The sequence below is a fragment of the Podarcis raffonei genome, chromosome 13, assembly GCF_027172205.1.
Source record: "Podarcis raffonei isolate rPodRaf1 chromosome 13, rPodRaf1.pri, whole genome shotgun sequence".
NCBI classification, from domain to species: Eukaryota; Metazoa; Chordata; class Lepidosauria; order Squamata; family Lacertidae; genus Podarcis; species Podarcis raffonei.
Window position 1 is genome coordinate 15,470,084 of NC_070614.1, and position 21,214 is coordinate 15,491,297.

The 21,214-nt window shown below is 47.8% G+C and overlaps 2 protein-coding genes across 8 annotated transcripts in view; one reads left to right on the forward strand and one right to left on the reverse strand.

Moving 5' to 3' along the window:
- The window catches only part of MAP3K14 (mitogen-activated protein kinase kinase kinase 14), a 36,649-nt gene extending 34,745 nt beyond the window's left edge, over positions 1–1,904 (forward strand). The window contains exon 16 of the mRNA XM_053361331.1: positions 234–1,904. Coding sequence (XP_053217306.1) covers positions 234–398 — 165 coding nt within the window. The 3' untranslated portion in view covers positions 399–1,904. The remainder of the gene's footprint in view (positions 1–233) is intronic.
- Positions 1,905–4,864: 2,960 nt separating this feature from the next.
- FMNL1 (formin like 1) overlaps positions 4,865–21,214 on the reverse strand; it is a 111,505-nt gene continuing 95,155 nt past the window's right edge. For 5 of the 7 annotated variants that reach the window (XM_053363683.1, XM_053363682.1, XM_053363681.1 and 2 more), the window contains 9 exons: positions 18,606–18,840; positions 17,874–17,942; positions 17,386–17,466; positions 16,678–16,807; positions 15,805–15,968; positions 14,791–14,892; positions 12,774–12,872; positions 11,427–11,550; positions 4,865–7,531 (listed from right to left, as the gene is read on the reverse strand). In XM_053363683.1, coding sequence (XP_053219658.1) covers positions 7,428–7,531; positions 11,427–11,550; positions 12,774–12,872; positions 14,791–14,892; positions 15,805–15,968; positions 16,678–16,807; positions 17,386–17,466; positions 17,874–17,942; positions 18,606–18,840 — 1,108 coding nt within the window. In that variant the 3' untranslated portion in view covers positions 4,865–7,427. Of the gene's footprint in view, positions 7,532–8,579; positions 8,685–11,426; positions 11,551–12,773; positions 12,873–14,790; positions 14,893–15,804; positions 15,969–16,677; positions 16,808–17,385; positions 17,467–17,873; positions 17,943–18,605; positions 18,841–21,214 lie in introns of all 7 variants that reach the window. The other 2 variants (XM_053363685.1, XM_053363680.1) reach the window with 1 other exon arrangement.

Sequence of the window (21,214 nt, forward strand, 5' to 3'; positions counted from 1 at the left end):
TAAAACCAAAATCGCATTTGGATAGAAACTGTTTCTCAGGCGGCTAGTCCTAGTCTTTATAACCCTGTACCTTCTTCCAGAAGGCAGAAGCTGAAAGAGATCATTTCCGGGGTGCGCACTATCCTGCGCTATCTCTGCAGCTTTCTTATAAGACCTGGAAGCGTAGATTTGATCCAGTTGTTGTGAAGTCAGACCCCTTCACCTTTTTGTGTGTGTGTGTTCTGCTTTCACAGATACCGGCCTCTGCTTTCAGCTTCTTCACCAAGGAAGGCCAACCCGTCCGCTGCGACATGGAGATCCCTGATTTGGGCATCGAGCTTCAGTGCACCCTTGCTCCTGACAGCAGCTGTGGCTGGAGCTGGAGGGTCAAACATGGCCAACTAGAGAAGAAGCCTTAAGGGATGTTGTCTCTCCCCACGACACTCCTGTGATATCCCCCACGGAGCCAGATGTGGTATCTGCAGATAGCTGAGTGCTGAATATTGTTGGTGGTTGTAGGTTATAGGTTTGGTTCCTCTCTGCTTCTTTACTGCACCCAGCCCTTGTGTGCAGCCAGGTTTATGGGCTGGGTGGCAGAAAAAACTGAATTATTGTGTCTGCGTTTATGAAACTGACCCAGAAGACTAGGATGAACCTGATCTGCTGGGTTGCGGGCAGTCGGTCAATTTCTTAACCCAACCGCCTTCTACCAATCCCAAAGAAAATGGGAAGTTCTGATTTGCCCAGTGGGGCTTAGTTAAGTTCCCCAAACCCAGCAATGGGCTTAGAGGTGGGGAACCTCCTTGGAGACAAAGCACATCAGGTCACCTTGGCCAACTCACTTTCTCATCATCATTCGACGCGGCACACTTCTTGCCGTGCAAAAACCGTTGCCCTGAGCAGCTTGGAGGAATGTAGTCAGCAACACATATCTGATTCGCTTGGGAACTTCCTCAGCGAAACTGGTAGCATGCTGCACCTTCTGAGAAAGCTCAGAAATCGGTGCTGGAAGATTCGTCGTATTAAATTTCAGTTGCATGGCAATTTTCCTAACTATGCAGTGGACAGCCAGCTTTGGTTTTGCGCACCATCCAGTGCCTATGGCAGCCCACCAGTGCTTTGATGATAAGAGCACCTGCTCTTGCTGCCTGCCTTGTGTGGCCAAAAACCTCAAAGGCCTTAATATGCCTGAGCCCTGTTTGGCTTGGTGAATCGCTACTTGGCCAAATTTTGGTGAGCTTAAAATTTCCAGGGGGGAATTCTTGCAGAAGTCCAGGCATCAAATTTCTCCAATATACCATAGTGCCCCTTTTGGGGTGTTTGAGGGGAGTTTTCTGTGCTTGGCGTCAAAATGCAACCAGCCTTGCATTCCATCTCATGGAGAAATGCATGACAGGGTGGGAAATCACTCAAGTGTGTCTCAGTTTGTTCATATAATCCATGCCTATGTTGTTTGTAACCCACCAAACCCAATACACCTTGGCAGACATGTACCGTAGCCAAACAGTTGCTTTGTAGGTTTTTGCAGCCCCTGGACAGGCAGCAAGAAGTAGGAAGTTTGATTTTTTTTTTGCTTGGTGGGTCACCAATTGGGGGAGCCTGATATGCATCCCTTCATAGATATGTTTTCAGCTACACCCCCCATTGGTGATTAGTGATGACTGACACAGACATTTCAAGTGGAGCTCCTTACGTTTTAGGCTTTGGTTCCATTTTCTTTTTCTGCCCTAAATAGAGAGAACTGCATGTGTCTTAACAGAGCCAGGGCTATGCATGCTTACTCAGAAATAGCCCCACTGCAGTCAGTGGGACTTTACACCGAACTAATTGCGTACATAGGATTGCAGCCTTAGAAATCCAAACTTTATAGCAGAAGAGTTTTAGGCAAAATGTAAACTTGAAATAAAGTAAGCAAATCAGTACAAGATATATGATTTTTTTAATATAAAAAATTCTGGGTGCATATTGGCACGGTTGACCTTGTAGAATTTGGAGTGGCTTTATTCTGTGCCAAGTGATGTGGGTAAATGAATGAAAGTGACTAGATGAGGAACTTCATTAGGAGGGAAGTGGTACGTCCTCTTTCCTTGTCGGGTACAAGGATGTCCTGCTGTGACAAAGCCTTGCATGAAGCTTACTAAGCTTTGAATCTGAACCCGCTTCCTTGCTGGGCTTCCTGTCTGGAATACTAATGCTGCCTACAAAATGAAGGCTGGCTAATCTCAACCCTACAGCCATGGCGCTGCAGGGATTTGAGACTAGAAGGCAGCCATTCTGGGACGGTTTTGGCCATTCTCAGGTGGCATAAAATGGTTTGGTTTTTTCTTTTTTTTCCGGAGCTAAGGTTATTCTATCCCGTTTGGGTTGATTCTGCTGTCAGGCAAGGAAGCTGCCTCTTTCTAAACTCTCTGAAGTAGGGTAGAAAAAAAAGAAGAGGTGTGTTTTTAAAAAGGAAGGACATCATAGGGCATCTTCATCGTTTTCCAAATCACCTGCTCCCCTAAAAGCTTCCTTTTCTCAAACCTCCCTTGGTGTACACGTGCCAAGAGAAATATTTTACAATAAGACACTTTAAAGGCCAACATCATTTCAGTTCAGCCTTTGCCATGGTGTGCGTGGCAGCCAGGACAAAAGCATAAATTGCCATCAAGGCTGCGGTAAAATCAGCAAACCAAGGTTTACGGCGTTATTTTTACAGGAAAACGAACAGAACTGGTACAGGCGCCACCTGGTGTGTAGAAGAGGCACTGTGTAAGCTTAGAAGGGAAAAGGCTGGGCAAAAGGAGTGTGTTTTTGGTTGCTACCAAGTTAAATAGCAGGGAATTCACCATTTAGAAAAGGAAACTGGGGCGGGGAGGCCTACACTCCTAGCTCCATTAATAATCTCTTTGTCCCATTGCTCTTCTCTGCAGCACATTAGACCTACATCCTGCAAGCCTTGTTCAGTTTGCATGCAGCTGCTGAAAGAGGGAGACAGGACAGGTTATCTACCGGCTTTTTGAGAGGCAAATGTTCTTGCTCCCCATTTAGATTGGAGCTCTTGTGCACTTAGTGGTCTCCACTAGCCCTGTGGCTTTACAGCCACCCATGGTCCTTCTAGTCTATACCATTTACTGCAGGAAGACCTTCTGGAGCATAGGTGGGGAACTTGCCGCCCTCTAGATATTTTGGGAAATATTCCATCCTCCAGTGCTAGCCCCTGGGCTTCTGAGTGCTGTAGTTCAGCAATACAATCAGCACCATGGAAGCCTATAGTGGGTAATATGAAAGCACTGATGCTTTGCTTTGCCTTGCTTTCATTCATTCATTCATTCATTCATTCATTCATTTCATATGTACCCTTTCCACTTGCTCTGCAAGTTTGCTTTAGGAAATGATCATTTTTGTCAGAGGGTTGGCTGGCTGGCTGTGCTGTACTTTGATTTCAGAAGTTTGAACTGCGAGCTGAATAGCTGTGTTTTGCTCTGCAAGAACAAGACTCTGCAGTCTTTGTCTGCCCTTGATTTTGAGGGAGGGTGGTTCCTCAATTTGAAGGGGTGGGGAAAGTCCTAGGATATGATCGCAGCCAGACTCCTCTAGACTCTTTGGTTCTTGTAAATCCAAGGGCTCCAGTGCAGGGAATGTCAGTTCCTCTCAAATTGTTGACATCAGTGGGACAAAATAGTTTTTAAGATGGGCACATGCTTGCTTTTCTTCGGATTCAAATCAGTTCTGCCAGTTGCCAGACCTATGCAATACTAACAGTGGCCTAAATCTGTTGTTACCTTATTTTGCCTTTCTGTGATGTTCCAGAACACCATGATAATGTATGTATTGCTGTTGTGGAAATGAAGCAAAATTACGCCTTTTGGGGCAGCAACTGACTTTTGTTGCGTTTTATTTTATTGAACAGTGTTGTGCGTTGCTGCTCTGCTCTTGGGCAATTCTTGGTTTGGAGTGAGGTTGGTCTTAATGCTTCAGGTTTGTGGGTCCCGTGTCCCAGCCATTCCCCGTGTCCCAAAGCAGTGCATGCCAAGTTGTTTCACCAAGTTTCTCAACAGGCGTGGGATACACGATGGCAGCTGTTCTGCTGCCACTTAACTTACCCATCCATGCAGAGTCCGGCGAGAGTCACAAATGATATATGTGCAAGTCTGTGTGTATTCCTCCCCTCCCACCCACCGCCCAAATTAAAATGTCCATTGAGTCCATCCAGCATGCTAAATTAATTAGCTGGATTTCTATTAGAAAGACTATAAAACAGGGCACGATATAGACACCCCCTATTGTTCGTTCTCTAGCACCTAATAAGTATATGTATAATTGTGTTGTGTTGCAGTGTGACAAAAAGAGATTTCACTTTTGAAATACTGTGCGTAGAAAATATTGTAATGTGAATACCCTCAGCCAACTGTGTATATCTAGGCACCGCTGCACTGCTCCCTGCCCTGAATTTTGGATGGAGATACAGTTGTACCTTGGATCCCGAACACCCTGCAAACTGAACATTTTGGCTCCCGAATGCTGCAAACTGGGAAGTGAGTGTTCTGGTTTGCAAACATTCTTTGGAACCCAAACGTCCGACGCGGTTTCTGATTGGCTGCAGGAGCTTCCTGCAGCCAATCAGAAGCCATGCTTTGGTTTCCGAACGTTTTGGAAATTGAACGGACTTCTGGAACGATTTCCGTTCAGCTTCCAAGGTACAACTGTACTGAGAATCCGCAATCACAAGGGGTGCAAGCAAGGGCATTCCATTGCTGTGGGCAAATTGATTTCTTAGAGGACCTTGCAGCAGAGGCAGCCTTGCCCGGGGGGGGAGGGGGAGGGGGCTTACAAATTGGAATGTACCTTATGAAGTTCTTTGCCCTCCAGCAGACTGCCGGCACTCTCTTTGAACACAGGCACCTTTCGCATCTTTAGAATACATTTATTATTTGCTCTCATGGTTAACTCGCTTTGGATTAAATGCAATTCACATAACCATATATAAAAATAATGTATACAAATAGCAATCATACAGGGGCGTTTTGGTCCTCCCCTCCATGATTCAAGGCATTTCTAAAAACAATAGGTTGCACATTCAATTCTTTTCCTAATATCCCCTTCTCCCGCTTCTCCCCCCGCCCCCAAAAGTGTGTGATGAAACAATGTCCAAGGTTTCTGTTCTGAGTGTATATGCTGTGATTGTTTTTCTTTTCTTTAAGCTGCTTTTAAGGTTACAGGAGAAAGCAAATGTTAGCCTAAGTCTAAACCGGGAGTTTCTAAGCGGGTGTGCAGCTCGAAGGCTAAAGCCGGATGAGCAGATGAAGAGTAGGGTGTTGACTTTTGCATGACTTTTAAAGAAATTGTTCCTTTCCAGCTGAGACAGAACAGGGGGGCTGTTAGGTATGCAGGTCAACACCCGCTGCTGTGTGCATTTATTGCTGCAAAGCTTGCATGCTGGGGTGAACAGGGTGGGAATGCAGCTCTTTGCCTACCAACGTCCTCTGTAGGCAGAATCCGTCCCAGGGGGCATGGATTTGTGCTGGGGTGGATGGGATGGGCTTTATCTCTTTTGGAGTTTTCACAATCTCCCCTCCCCACCCCCAGATAAGAAAAAAGGGCATGAGCTGTAAAGAACAAAGGGGAGAGCAGATGCTCAACTTGCAAGTGCCTTTGTCCCCTGGGAACCCAGAGAACAGAGCTGCCGAAAGACGTTACATCCTGGGTCTGTTAGGATCGCCCCCTTGCTTCAAAGCAAGCTGAGCTTACCCCTTGGTCTGCCTTCATAAGCAAAGTGGCTCAATGATGCAGAGTCCATCAGACAACCTGACCCTCGGGACAGAAATCTTACCCCATCTACAAATTCATTTGCTGCTTAGATTCCTTGGGGGGTGGGCGGGGAGAGGAACCACCCCATTGTGCTCTTGGAAATTATAGCGGGTATCACCTGATTGACCTAATTACCTCTACTTTTAGTTCTGGGGGGGGGGGCGGGGGGAGACTAGAACCCAGGGCACAGGTTGGAGAAAGAGCACCGGTGGAAAACCCCGCAGAAATGGCGACACCACGTGGCAAGAAAAAGAAAAGCAACTCGCTCCCCCGTTTTGATTGTCACGAAGCCTCTGAGCTTCTCTGCATCAGAGCGTGTTGGTTTCAAAAATGCCAAAGTGCCGCCTGTGCCAAATACTTAAATCCTGAGAGACTGTTCCACGGACCGCAACTGCTTCCCAGGGATGGTCGTTGTGCTAGAATAAGAAGCCGAAATTATATTCATAACTTTAACCAAACATTGTACTTAGGAAGATTTACGTCTCCTGCTTAGAGCCCAGTCTCCTTTCCTCCTTAGCGGCTGGGCACTTCCCATCTTATGACGTGCACGAGGGGAGTGACTTCAAGTGGTGGTGAGGAGCCTTGGTGGAAGGAAGGACAACTCTGGTTGCTTACGTGCACTGATCAAACTCTCGTCTTGTTGCCCTCGTGAAAATATGGAGGGCAGCAGAGACTCCTGGGTCATCTATAACCACAACAGCCTTGGTAAGGGCTTAAGACACCACTCCCAGGCATCCTCAGCCAGGCCTGTGCCAGCCGAAATGTTGCAAAGGGAGAAAACTACACAGGCTGTTAGCCCTCTCTACAGCACAAACCTGAAGTGCTGCCTGCCGTTTGCGTCCTACAAGGCCAAGGCGGTTGTGGCACCTGCCCACGGAGGTTTAAAAAGTGCTGGAGCTGTTTTGTACAGGGTACTTGCTGCCCCACCCCACTCCCGGCAAAGTCCTTGTGGACCCCCTCGTTGCACCACTTCAATGTCTTAAATGATCCTGAGGTTACACATTCCTGGGCAAGTAACCTTCCTACAAGCGTACGACTACTCGCTCGGATCAAACAGCACCGTTCATGTCAGATGGGAGAAAACTGGCCTGCGAACACTGGCTGTCTTCTCCAGGCCGGAGGAGGAAGTGGAGGATTAAAGCAGACTGAAATGGCCCAGCTGGATGAGGCGGGGGGAGGGAGGAACCAGGGCAAGCTGGGAGGAGGAATCGAGACCCCGTCGGTTCTGCTTCCTCTCTCCAGAGGGAGTATGCAGTCGCAAACATTCCAGGCTGTGGAAGGTGCTCGTTCTTGGCTTGGTGTTGCATTGGCTGGACTCGCCTTCCAGAACCACCTGCTGTCCTAGTTGGCAGAGCAGCCCCTGCCATAGTTCCACCTTAGGGCCGTCCGACGTGGCCGAGAAAACGAAGTTCAAAACGAAGCAGCGTTGATCCCCGTGGGCAGGAGAATTGGCAGGGGTGTTGTGCGCATAAGCCCACAAATGGCTTTAAAAGCGGAGGAGGAGAAGGAAAGGGATCGTCCTGCCCTGAGTTTTTGTCGTTCATTGGTGTGAGGAGCTTTTGGTCCAAGCCCGTCGGCCAGGAACACCCCCCCCCCCAGTCCTTGCCTCGCGCCCCCAAACCAAGGCTTGGCTAGCTTGCTGTTCTCATTCGGGGCTGTCACAGCGAGATGTCGGCAGTCACCTGCAGCGTCTGCCCCACAGCCCGTTTCCTGGCGCTGTGCCGACCGGTGTCCCCTCGCCGGTACGGCTGGTTGCGCAGGCCTGCCACGAGAAAAAACAAAATGCCTAGTTAATTGTTTCGGGCGCATGCATTCAGACCTGCTTGGCTATTTGATTTGCCCTGGGCTGGTTTCTCCCTAAAACTTCTGCAATGCAGAACGTGCAGCTGTGTGTTCCCCTCCCCTGACTTTTACATTGAAATACAACCTCGGAGGCGACCACCGAGAGGAGTAGAGCGAACTTGCTTAACTCTTTCCCCATCCTCCTTCTCAAAATTGCTTTCTTCCCTGCTCCCCACAACTGCTTTTCCCACCGACTGGAAAAAATTGACTGCCCCAATTTGAGCGTTCGGTACATTCTTGGCACCCACTCCTCTGTGCCTGATGGCAGCCTTCAAGGCTGCTTTTCATTCAAAAACTAGGGAAAGGAAGGAAACACTCTGCTGTATGCAGTGTGATCTTCCGTTTTCTTACTTAAAATTGGAGACGCATCTCACTTTCAGACCTAAAAGGTTTACTGCCCTGAGAAGCCTGAAGTCCATATCGTGATAGCTGCATTTCAGAAATTTGACCTGGCAATGCATTGTGAATCATGGTGTGTGGCTATGCAAAAATCACGATGTGTGGGGGGGAAACATTGAGCTAGCCAATGCTTCTCTCAATTCCTGCAGCTCCTGCTAACTCTGCTGGCTCAGCAATCCCCTGCCTCATGCAGGGGGCAGCGAATCGCAAGGGCAGGTGCCGGCAAAAATCACGGTGCAGGAAAAACCGTGAAGCCAGCCAATGCCTCTATATCGCTTCATCCTTATTTCAGACACCGTGATATATCAGTCTATTGCGATGTTTAGCTGGTTGTATATCACATTGTTGAAAACCATATATCACCCAGCCCTAACACTGATTGTATGCACACACACACACAGCTTGAACTCCCTCATGTATTCACTCAAATGCCTGGCTAGATGCTTCAGCAATTGCAGGACTCATCCCAGCACTGGAAGGAGATGTTTTGGGATGCCACCTTTACCTGCCGCGCTCCCCACCCCTCGGCTACATAAATCCACCATTGTGCCTTTGATGCAGCACGTTACCTAGAGCCACAAGCTACAGTGGGCTCTCTTCATTGAAACTGGCGTCGCAGAAGAGGCGAGAAGAGCGCTTGCCCGTCCGAGCAGTGAAAGGAACGGTCTTCAGTGCTAAGTAAAGAATAGTACCGGAGGGAAAGGCAAGGAGATTAAGAAGAGGAAGAGAGACAAAGGGCAAGTAAAGCAGGCAAGTAAAAGTCCCAAAGCAAGCAAGAAGGTGGTCTCTAAAAAGAGGCGCCGAGCCTCTAAACGGCATCTCTGCATTCCACAGAAGTTCGTATCTGTCACGGCTTCTCTCTAAATAATCCTGGAAATTGAAGTTCATTGAGAGCACTAACAAATCTCTGTTGGAGGTTCAACAACCTGCCCTACCCCTCTGCCCTGTCTACAAAACTTCTCCACCCCTGCAGTTCTGTTCTGCCAGTTTAAGTCTGTGGTGTAGATGCACCCTTTGAGAATCTTTGGGCAGGAAAAAAAAGACATGAGTGCGCTTAGAAAGAGTGCCAGGCCCTGCAGCGATTAGTAAAAGCAGACAAGCTGGTTTGCACAAAGAGCAGAAAGGCCTAAGGAGGGTATAACAACAGGTGAGTGGGACTCCATGAAACAGGCAAAAAGCAGCAGCAACAGCAGCAGCAGAAAACCTCCCTTACAGCCCCACCTAGTTTTGCGGGTGATGTGTGTTTGTGTGCTGTGTCTGGGCATTGGCAAAATGGGGAAAAGCCTCAGAAGTCGCTTGTCTCTCAGCTTAACCGACTTCGCAGGGTTTTGCTGTGGGAATTGGATGGGAATGGGAGAGAAAAGAACTGTGTATCCCACCGCCTTGAGCAATCTGGAGAAAAGGTGGGATACAAATGTGATAAACAAGCAGGTGGGTTGGGGAGAAGAAAAATTAAGGATGCCCACTAATGGCCGACTGCTCAGAGAGCCCAGATCTGAAACGATGGAAATTAAATGTGTAGCCCAGGCACACAGGCCGGTTAGAACTGTACACTGGCAAATATTTGCTCCAAAAAAAGGCATGGTGTGGTCTCAGCCAAATAAGGGCTGGGGTGTGTGTGTGTGTGTGTGTGCTCAGCAGAGCGCCCTTGGACCACGCAGTAAAGCCTGTGATTGCCTCTTATCCTTACCCAGATATGGTCTGGGGCTCCATGCAAGATCTCATCTCATGGAGTTGTAATGATCAGGAGAATGGTGATGAAGCAGCCCAGCACTACACGGGGGGAACTTGTCAATAATCTCAGGGCAGCTGGGACCATAGCTAAAGGTAAAGGGACCCCTGACCATTAGGTCCAGTTGTGACCAACTCTGGGGTTGCGGCGCTCATCTCGCTTTATTGGCTGAGGGAGCCGGCGTACAGCCTCCAGGTCATGCGGCCAGCATGACTAAGCCACTTCTGGTGAACCAGAGCAGCACATGGAAACGCCGTTTACCTTCCTGCCGGAGAGGTACCTATTTATCTACTTGCACTTTGACGTGCTTTTGAACTGCTAGGTTGGCAGGAGCAGGGACCGAGCAACGGGAGCTCACCCATCGTGGGGATTTGAACCGCCGACCTTCTGATCGGCAAGTCCTAGGCTCTGTGGTTTAACCCACAGCGCCACCCACATCCCTCAGCTGGGACCATAGTCACCATGAAACCAGTTGCTAACACACTATGCTGTGAAGGACTGAGATCTTGCAGAGCCTGCGAGGTCCCCTTGCTCAAGACAGCACATGTCTGCAGTTTGCCAGTGCACATCTGAATGACCCAGAGGAGAACTGGGTGAAAGTGTTGTAGTCAGATGAGACCAAAATCAAGCTCTTTGGCATCAACTCAACTTGCCAAGTTTGGAGGAGGAGGAATGTTGCCTACGACCCCAAGAACGCCATCCCCACCGTCAAACATGGAGGGGGACATATTATGCTTGGGGGGGGGTGTTTTTCTGCCAAGGGGACAGGACACCTTCACCGCATCGAAGGGACGATAGACAGGACCATGTTTCGTCAAATCTTGGGTGAGCACCTCCTTCCCTCAGCCAGGGCATTGAAAATGGGTTGAGGATGGGTATTCCAGCATGACAATGACCCAAAACACACGGCCAAGGCAACAAAGGAGTGGCTCAAAAAGAAGCACATTAAGGTCTTGGAGTGGTCTAGCCAGTCTCCAGACCTTAATCCCATTGAAAAATCTGTGGAGGGAGCTGAAGGTTCAAGTAGCTACACATCAGCCTCGAAATCTTACTGACTTGGAGAGGATCTGCAAAGAGGAGCGGGACAAAATACCTCCTGAGATGTGTGCAAACCTGGTGGCCACCTACAAGAAACGTCTGACCTCTGTAATTGCCAACAAGGGTTTTTGCCATCAAGTACTAAGTCATCTTTTGCAAAGGGGTCAAATCCTTATTTCACGCATTATAATGCCCATCAATCTCTGACTTTTGTCTTCTGGGTTTCTGGGGGTTTTCCCTGTTGTTATTCTGTCTCTCACAGCTACAATAAACCTACCATTACAATTATGGACTGGTCATTTCTTCGTCAGAGGGCAAACGGGCAAATTTAGCAGGGGATCAAATACTTCCCCCCCCTCACTGTAGAATCGTAGAGTGGGTCACTCTAGTACAACCCCCTCAAATGCAAGAATCTGTTTGCCCAACGTGGGGCTCTTAACCCATGACCCTGAGGTTAAGAGTTTCACGCTTTACCAACCAAGTCACCCCAAATTGCACAGCTCAGAAGTCCCCGGGAAGTTGCTTCCCTCGGGCGCCACGATTCCACGCAGCTCCCACTTTGCCCGGCCCATCGCCGTCCCTCCACAGAGGATCTGCCAAGACTTCACAGCCCGCTGGTAAAACAAACAGCCTCCTTCCTCCTCACCTGTAATAATGTCCTCAATGGCTCCATCTTTCTCCTCGTAAATGAGGGGCTCCTTCACCAGCTGCTTCTTCTTCAGCTCAGAAATGAGGTCCATCTGCTGCCGCTTGGCCTTGTGGGTGGGAGACTGCCAAGAGAGAGAAGCGGTTGCTGTGGTTACGCAAGTACCAAGAGAAGACGATATTTCTCTTCGCAGGACCGGCCTACCCATCAGGCAGCTGTCCAAGGTACTAGATATAGGGGGGAAACCAGTTTGCTGCTTGTCGCTGCCGAATACCATCCATTGTTCGATTTTGTAAATTGTTTTTTACCCAGTCTGTTCTCAGGGACTTAAAGCAGCAGATTTTTTATTTTTTTTGCTGCAATATATATTTTAATTCAAAGTGAATCTTGACAGCAATACACCATAAATTCTTATTTTGACACTCACCAAAGTAAGTCACCTGGAAAACCCGCTTTTTGTGACTAAGTACAGAAGGCCAATAAAGTGTGATGAGCAACCCCAGAGTCGGTCACAACTGGACTTAATGGTCAGGGGTCCCTTTACAGAAGGCTTGGTCACATTTAAATCGCTGAAAAATACTATCGCAAACTGTAGGAAGCGTTGCATCCATAAAGTTTTTCCCCAGTCCTCTTACTGTAATATTGCACAATGCAATTGCTACATGGCAAACTAGTGTAGCACAGAAATCGAAAACAAAAAAGTCACGTATGCAAATAATTGTACAAAATTGTACAAAAAAGTACAAAAAACCCCTACAACAAATAAGAGTCCAGGGAATAGCACCGTCTACCAGCTTCTCTGTCTCAGTACTGCCCTTGTGGATCTTGATAAGGAGGATGAGGACAGACCTAGAATGAGTTGGCTCTGGAACCAGCTACTGGTGGACTCTCTCCTGCAAATGGGCACCAGTCACACCAGCTACCATATTTTCAACACACAAGCTAGGCGTTTTCCCTGCAATCCACACCTGTGGTTGCAAAGATGCAATTCAGAACAGCGAGATGCCGTATCAGAGAAGCTTGGGAGCCAAATGGGAATCGGATACACCTGTACGTCTGCCGCTGTTGCCCAGCGCTCTGACTAGCAAAGTCAATGCTTCTTTTAAAAAATATATTTTACCTGCCTCTCCTCCTCTAAAGGCCAAAAGCTGTTTCTGACAACAGAACAAGTTATATGAATCCTGCGAGCAGAAAGGGTTTTTGGCTGAGTTTAGATTTGGTCCCCAACATAAAATCCAATGGCTGAATACAGTCCGGTGGGAATTCCAGAACTCTTTTCATTTTGAGAAAAAGCAGGATGAAGGGAGACATGGTTTTGGAAAGGTGTTCCAACGTGTTAACACCTACCTTTGGAGCTGCCTTTTCTTCCTGGTTGGGGGAGTTCACCTCTTCCACTTTGGCCGCTGCTTCCTGCTTCTTCCACAACTGGATATCTTCTTCCGCTTTCTTGTTTTGGGGCAGGGAGAGAGAAAAATAAGCTTCACTTAGCAATCGCAGTTACATCACTGGATGGTGACAGGGCTCACAAACACGTCGCATCACAGAGTTACCAGATTTGCAAGCCCACCTTTCTGGAGAACAGAGTTTTAAAACTCATCACACACATTCCCCCAGCTCTCATTGCCAGGATACAAAAAACTGTTCGGGTCTCAGGCTGACTAAACTGCTTCACTTTCCCCCAGCAGAGATACTCAACATTCTGCGGTTTCTGTAAGCTCCATGATCCTTGAGTTTTCCAAAAATATTTGTTTCTTTCTTTCTTAGTTTACAAACTAATGATATCTTTCTGCATACTTAAGAGAGGCCTTCACCTCTGCAAGAACCACCACCTTATTTTGGGTGGTCCTGCTTTGCTTCCACAATCTGAAACAGTTAAACTTTGTCCTTTATTACATGACCTATAATAAAGATGGGGACAGATGGGGATGTAGAAAACCTTTTTGCTAATTCAGCCGTTGTCGTTCCAGCCCTACAACTGCCCACTGGGGCCACCAATGGTTCTCATTTGTAGGCGGGGGTGGGGAATTTCCCCCCAAGGGGAGCCTTACCTATCCTTGCCTCCCTGTAGCAACATCAACAAGAGCTAGTCACTTTTTCTATTAAAGTTATTCGTATCAAATGCTATCTAGGAAACGGGATATAAAAACTAGGGAGAAGTTCTCCTTTCTCCAGCTTAGTGGTTCTCAAAGGGTGTGCATGCCACACTGGTGTGGACTGAGATTCAAGGACAATAAAACATTTTAACATTTCAGTGTAGTATAGTCTAGCATCAATATAATTTTTAATTACAGAAAACGGAAAGATAACTTTTCAAAATGCGAGCATCAAGTAACACTTTGAGCTCACAACTCTCATTGAGTTTGTACGCATACTTAAGGTACATATGATGCAAGAGGCTCACTTATAATTTTATTTTTGGGAATGATTTATGTTCTTATGTAGCTGCATTGTTCTATACTTCCTGGATGTCCCATGATCATACAGTGGTGCCTCTGGTTAAGAACTTAATTCATTCTGGAGGTCCGTTCTTAACCTGAAACTGTTCTTAACCTGAGGTACCGCTTTAGCTAATGGGGCCTCCCACTACCGCTGTGCCGCCACCGTGTGATTTCTGTTCTTATCCTGAAGTAAAGTTCTTAATCCGAGGTACTATTTCTGGGTTAGCAGAATCTGTAACCTGAAGCGTCTGTAACCCGAGGTACCACTGTATTTCGCTCCACATTGGGCCAAATATTCCTGCATTGCAGGGGGTTGGTGCCCCTTCCAACTCTACAATACTATGATTCTACTACAATTATAAAGTAGTTGTGTTCTACGTCATAAATCTACCACTGCTAGGAGCTTTTTGTTTTTTCTTATAAATGAAAAAATCGGTGTGGTGTGAGCAATTTTTTATTTGGAAAGAGTGGCCCAGAGAAAGAAGCTTGAGAATGATTACTCTGGGTCAATCCAGTAATTCTTAACAACAACAACAATTTATACCCCGCCCATTTGGCTGGGTTTCCCCAGCCACTCTGGGCAGCTCCCAACAGAATATTAAAAACACGATAAAATATCAAACATTAAAAACTTCTCTAAACTATTTCAGTAAACTAAACTATTTGGAAGACAGTGGCCTCGTGTGTGTGGCCTACCACTGCAACACATTTTATTGACCCTGTAACTACTACAATAATCTTCAACTCTTAGCATTCACATAACATGATTTAAGAATTCAAAGTTCCCCTGTCTGCGTTACGCTGGCAATCTTTACAAAAGTTGGTTGGTATTTAGAATCTTCCCGATGCAAATAAATATGGGACACAAGGAGTGTGGCTCACAGTCAATAAACAGGCTGCACCCAAACTAAAGGCAAGAGTCTTACCTTGTATGCCTTGACGAAGCGCACAAAGGTGGGAAAGAACATTGTCGGAGGGGTAGTCTTGGGGTTTTCTCCGAAATACTCCACTGTCGACTCGTAGGCTTCCTGTAGAGAAAGAAAGAAAAAACCCCACAGAGTCACAACCCTCAATCTTGGGGCGGCGGCTGTGTCAGCAGCGACACATTGCCTCAAATTTGTTTCTTTTATTTATTGGTTGGCCCATGAAATGAGCCTCTTCTCTTTGGAAACCCTTGGACGATGTCAGCTTTGACATCAAGGTGTGTGGGCTTCGTTTTTATTGGCAAAATTGGCAAAGAGCCTTGCGGTGCCTTAAAAACAACATGTACGCACACACAATGGAATAAGCTTTCAAGGAGTTTGATGCATCCACACACAGACAAACATCCACCCTGGTGTGGAGAGGAAATGGGGAAAAGGTGGAGTTAAATGCCAACGCAATATATTTATAATCTTGGGCAATTCAATGAGAGCTTAAAGGTAAAGGTAAAGGGACCCCTGACCATTAGGTCCAGTTGTGGCCGACTCTGGGTTTGCGGTGCTCATCTCACTTTATTGGCCAAGGGAGCCGGCGTACAGCTTCCGGGTCATGTGGCCAGCGTGACTAAGCCGCTTCTGGCAAACCAGAGCAGCACACGGAAATGCCGTTTACCTTCCCGCTGGAGTGGTGCCTATTTAGCTACTTGCACTTTGATGTGCTTTCGAACTTGTAGGTTGGCAGGAGGAGCGACCGAGCAACGGGAGCTCACCCCGTTGCGGGGATTCGAACCGCCGACCTTTTGATCGACAAGCCCTAGGCTCTGTGGTCTAACCCACAGCGCCACCTGCAACCCTCTAGCCCCTATACCACTGCCCGAAAACTGAGTGGTCCCTAGGAGCTGCTGGCAAGCTTTTTTTTTTTAAGGCTCAAATCTCCCCTTGTTTTGAGTTGCCACGATAGTTGCCATGTCATCCCCTTCTGAACTAAGCACCGCCTCTCTTCCTCCTCCTCCTCCTCACCTGTGCAGTTTTGCCATCGGCCTGGAGCTTCTCCATCACCTCTGTGTTCGCCTTGAGGAAGTCCTTGAGCACTGCGCTGTCATCCTGGCGCATGAACTCTTTGCGCGTGAGCTCCATGCCCTTCTGTAGGCCCCGCACATCTTGGAGCACACTGTCCAGGGATACTGCGAGAGCCAAGAGAGAAGGAAGCGTGAGGCGAAGCAGGCCCAATCGAGCTGCCGTGGCTCCAATTAACACTTCTACCTAGGGGGAACTTCAGAATACAGTGGTACCTCAGGTTAAGTTCATTCCGGAGGTCTGTTCTTAACCTGAAACTGTTCTTAACCTGAAGCACCACTTTAGCTAATGGGGCCTCCTGCTGCCGCCGCACCGCTGGAGCACGATTTCTGTTCTCTCTTTTTTTTAAAAAAAAATATTTTTAATTAAATTTTCCATTATAACAATCCAATCAAATCACATTAAGTATTTCAAATTATACAAATACATATATTGTCCAAATATTCTGCCAAATTATAATTTTTTTGTTGGGGCTTCCCATGCTTCAAGTTCAGTGGGGTTCTAATCATCTTATGTTTCTACTGCCTTGAGTTTCCAATAGTTCCTTCTTTAAATCTTCCTGTTGTTATCCTTCCTTACGATTTCTGTTCTCACCCTGAAGCAAAGTTCTTAACCTGAAGCACTATTTCTGGGTTAGCGGAGTCTGTAACCTGAAGCGTATGTAACCTGAAGGGTATGTAACCTGAGGTACCACTGTATGTATTTTTAAGGGTATTATTATCCCCTCTGGCACATTCCCATGGCCAAAGGGAGGGAGCTGCACCCCATCCTTCGCTGTAAATTTCTCCCCTTGCCCAGAACCCTCTGGCTCAGCACCTGCTGCTGCTTTTTCCAGGAAGTGCAAGTCATTGGCGAAGTTTGTGAGGTCGGAGTATTTCTCCTGGATCACCCGCACGATGTAATGAAGCAGCGTCTGCTTCCGGTCTGTGGATTTCATATCCAGGAGCTACAGAGAGAAACAGGTCAGAATGGGGGTTGGGTGAGGGAGCCAATCTCCAATATTTCACAAAAATCACCTGGTATTTCTCTTGCTAGTACAGTCGTACCTTGGAAGCCAAACGGAATCTGTTCTGGAAGTCCGTTCGACTTCCAAAACGTTCGGAAACCAAAGCGCAGCTTCTGATTGGCTGCCTTCAGATATACTGGGCTGAGGCTGTTTGGGGCTTTCAAGGTCAGCACCAACACTTTGAATTGTGCTCGGAAACATACTGGGAGCCAATGTAGGTCTTTCAGGACTGGTGTTACATGGTCTTGGCGGCCACTCCCAGTCACCAGTCACTGCATTCTGGATCCGCCTTGCTTGCACCCAACCTGTGGCTAACACCGACCCATAGTTTGAGAATGATTTGCCACTGAATCCCGATCCCAACCCCACAGTGGTTTTCTGGAATGTTCTAGCAAACACAGAGGTCCACTACAATCTCGCACCACACCAGTGTGAACCCTCAAGCTGACCCCTTGCCATAACGTGCTCCCCGAAGAGGGTGCCAAGTCTTCCATGCTTCCCCAACCCACGTCACTTACCGCGTCAAGGCTCTGCAAGCGGAACCCATAGGCCGCTCCCCGTTTGCTGCTATTCAGGTAGTTCCCAAACGCCAGGACAATCTATGAGAGACAACCAATCAATCCAAACCAGTCATGGACGGCTGGGGACACTTGTTTGGATCTACGAATCCCATTTCCATGCAAACAGAACCGCCCACCGTGAGAGGAGACTGCCTGTTGAGTATTTGCATGAGACACTGTTCTGGGCTTACCTGCTTCCGAAATTAACAGAGCGCTCTCATAGCAGCAACTCAGACGGAAACACATTGGATGAGCTCCTGTGAGGGCACCTCACTCTAAAAGCCAGCCTTTTCCAATAATTTGTGTCCATACTTGCCATCGGAGGGTGGGGATGTGTCTCAGCTCTCAGAATTTTAGGATGTCACCAATTTAATGCTTTGGGTTTGACTTGTGGGCTTGCTTCTTTGTGACTGAGCAAACCCACCCTTATTTTTAAGGAACCTCACCTCCAAAATCTGGCGCAGTTTGGTAGAAGCCTTGAGTGACATCGAAGCAGCGATGATGGAATTGAGTTGCTGTGGATGGGGAAGAACGAAGGCATAATCAGTTCCCCTGCTTTGTCTGACACCTTCCCCTGCACCAGCTCTATAGCCACTTTAGTGGAGCTAACTCAAAATGTGGAAAGTGAACTTTTTACTACAAGCCCTGAAGATGCCAAACGTCTGAAAATTCAGATTTATTCAATATTATGGAGTCAAACATTAAGATTTTGGTAGGAAGGGGGTAAATGAGCTTAGAAAGTGGCAGAACAGAAAGCACAGAGAAACCCTAACCCTAACCTTAATGGGGACAGAAGGGGTGTGTGACCTTAATTGGGAACACCAACATTCAGGTTAGGTGCTTTCTTTTGTCCTTCACTGTGTTTATTAAAGAAACTAACTGGTAAGAATTCCATTTCATTTGATCTGCTTATTTATGGCCATGGGGAAGCAAGCTGATTCCCTGAAGCCTGACACAGGCTTTCTGCCCCGGCTAAGAAGCCAAGAACCGTATTTTCATCTTGAAAACAGGCTTGCTATACCATACCAAAAAGAAAGGGTTGCAAAAATGCAAGCAGCAATTTGTTGCATCATCTTTTATGTCCTTTCTGCACAGCTGTCCGGACTGTACCTGCAAAGGTGCCCCTGCTGTTGCCCCCCACCCTAGTTGTCCCCTGGCTGCCTATTCCACTCCCTTACGGGTAGAAGGAGCTGGACGGTGTCTCCAAAGTTGCCCAGGAAGGTCATGATGTTCATGCGTTCTGCCAGGCGAGGGATCTTGCTGAATTTAATCATGAACTGGTCCTCATCCGAAAGCTCGTCCAGCGGCCGCTGCTCCTTCTCGTACTTGCGAATCACCGTCAGCTCGTATTCCGTGGGGATGAAGCGCATCAACAACTCCAGGAAGTCAAGGCTGAGGGACTGCAGGTCGTATCTGAATGGGAGCAAAGCAAAGGCTCAGATTCATTGGCTGGGTAACAACAGAAGACCACCGGAGCTGGCTTAAGACATGTTGGTACCAGAGGTGAACCACAAAATGGCACCTCCCCTCTCCGCCAGGGCAGAAAGGGCGAGTGAAGATCTTCATCACGAACAAGGAGGGAATAAAGATCTGCTGCCCCTGTGGATCTTGTCGCCTGAGGCAGTTGCCTCACCTTGCCCAATGGGTGTGCTGGTCCTGAGGACTACGGTTCCTTCTTAAGAACATGGGGCAAAGGGAGGAGTGTTTCCTTACAGCCATTTACTCTGATCGTAGGTAACGAAGTGGGACCAGCTGCCTGGTTCTCCATTCCCCAAAGAGGAAACCAACGGCAGCTTTTAATATTTAAGCAGTACCGCAAAGGCTATTGACAGAACTCAAATGAGCCACTTTATCATGATGGCAGAACAGAAAATTGGGTCTGGGAGTCAAGCAGCACACACACAAAAAAGCTCGTCTTGTGAGGGCAGCCATTTGTGGATAGATCCGAACCTAGCTGCTCAGTCAATACTACAGTGCTTGGGGGGAAAGCCACAGTTCAATGTCAAAGCCCAGCATTTTTATGTCCCAGGTTCAGTTCCTGGTATCTCCAATTAAAAGGATCTCAGAAAGCAGAGCCAGGAAAGATCAGAAGCCATGCTGACCGACCCCTCTGACCCTAGAGGCTGCATCTAATCATCATGCTCAATAGCCAATGATATCCTTTGTGGATTTGTCTAATCTCCTATTAAAGCCATCTAAATCGTTGGTCATTACCACATCTTGTGGCAGGGAAGCCCATTGTTTAACTATGATAATGAGGGATGCAATCTTGCCCGGCTTCAAGTTGGCTGGCTCTTTACAAAGGGTCGTAAATAGCTCAAGGCCACTGACACACCACAAGTATGTCAGTGGGTAATACAGTAGCCCAGGACAGCTTTATGTTCCCTGAATTTGTCTGACTGTCTTCTAAAGCCATCCCAAGTTGGTGGCCAACACTCATTCCTTTGAGTTTCAACATCATAGACAGCCAGGAAGGCCTAGGTAAAAAAAAGGTACAGGACCCTGGACAGTTCAGTCAAAGGTGACTCATCTCGCTTTCAGGCCGAGGGAGCCAGCCTTTGTCCACAGACAGCTTTCCGAGTCATGTGGGCAAAATGACAAAACTGCTTCTGGCACAACAGAACACCATGACGGAAACCAGAGCGCACGGAAACGCCGTTTACCTTCCTGCCACACCTGTACCTATTTATCTACTTGCACTGGCATGCTTTCAAACTGTTAGGTTGGCAGGAGCTGGGACAGAACAACGGGAGGAGCTCACTCCATTGCGGGGATTTGAACCGCCGACTTTCTAATCAGCAAGCCCAAAAGGCTCAGTGGTTTAGAGCATTGCCTGCCTTTCTCTACTGGTCCCAATTGCTTCTCATTCTGGGCAACTAATTGCCTGGGAGTCATCTATAAACCCTTCCAGGTCACCCTTCTAGGTCACGAATTGTGGGGCATTCGGATCTTGCACAAGTTCACTGCCTGTTTCCCAAACTTGCCTTTCCCCCTGCTATTGAACAGCCTCTGTGGCACTTGTGCAAATACTACATAGGAAGCTGCCTTATACAGAGTCAGACCACAGCATCCATGTAGCTCACATCTGTCTACATCAGGATTTCCCCAAACTCTTTTTGACTACAATTCCCATCATCCCTGACCCCTGGTCCTGCTAGCTAGGGATGGTGGGAGTTGTAGTCCAACAACAGCTGAAGACCCAAGTTTGGGAAACACTGGTCTACCTTGACCGGCAACAGCTCTCGAGGGTTTTTTTAGACAGTCTTCCCCAGCCCTACCCCAAGATGCTGAGGATTTGAAGCTGGGACCTTCTGCATGTGCCGCAGATGGTCTGCCACTCTGCTGTGGCCCTTTCTCCTTGCTCTTAAGAACGTACATAGAACACATAGCTGCCTTGCTGCTTCATCTAGACTAGGGACAGCAAAAGCATGGCTTATCAGTGAGATGGGTTCCTGCTTACTGTAAAGGTAAAGGGACCCCTGACCATTAGGTCCAGTTGCGGACGACTCTGGGGTTGCGGCGCTCATCTCGCTTTATTGGCCGAGGGAGCCGGCGTGCAGCTTCTGGGTCATGTGGCCGGCATGACTAAGCCACTTCTGGCGAACCAGAGCAGCACACGGAAACGCCGTTTACCTTCCCACCAGAGCGGTACCTATTTATCTACTTGCACTTTGACGTGCTTTTGAACTGCTAGGTTGGCAGGAGCAGGGACCGAGCAACGGGAGCTCACCCCGTTGCAGGGATTCGAACCGCCAACCTTCTGATCGGCAAGTCCTAGGCTCTGTGG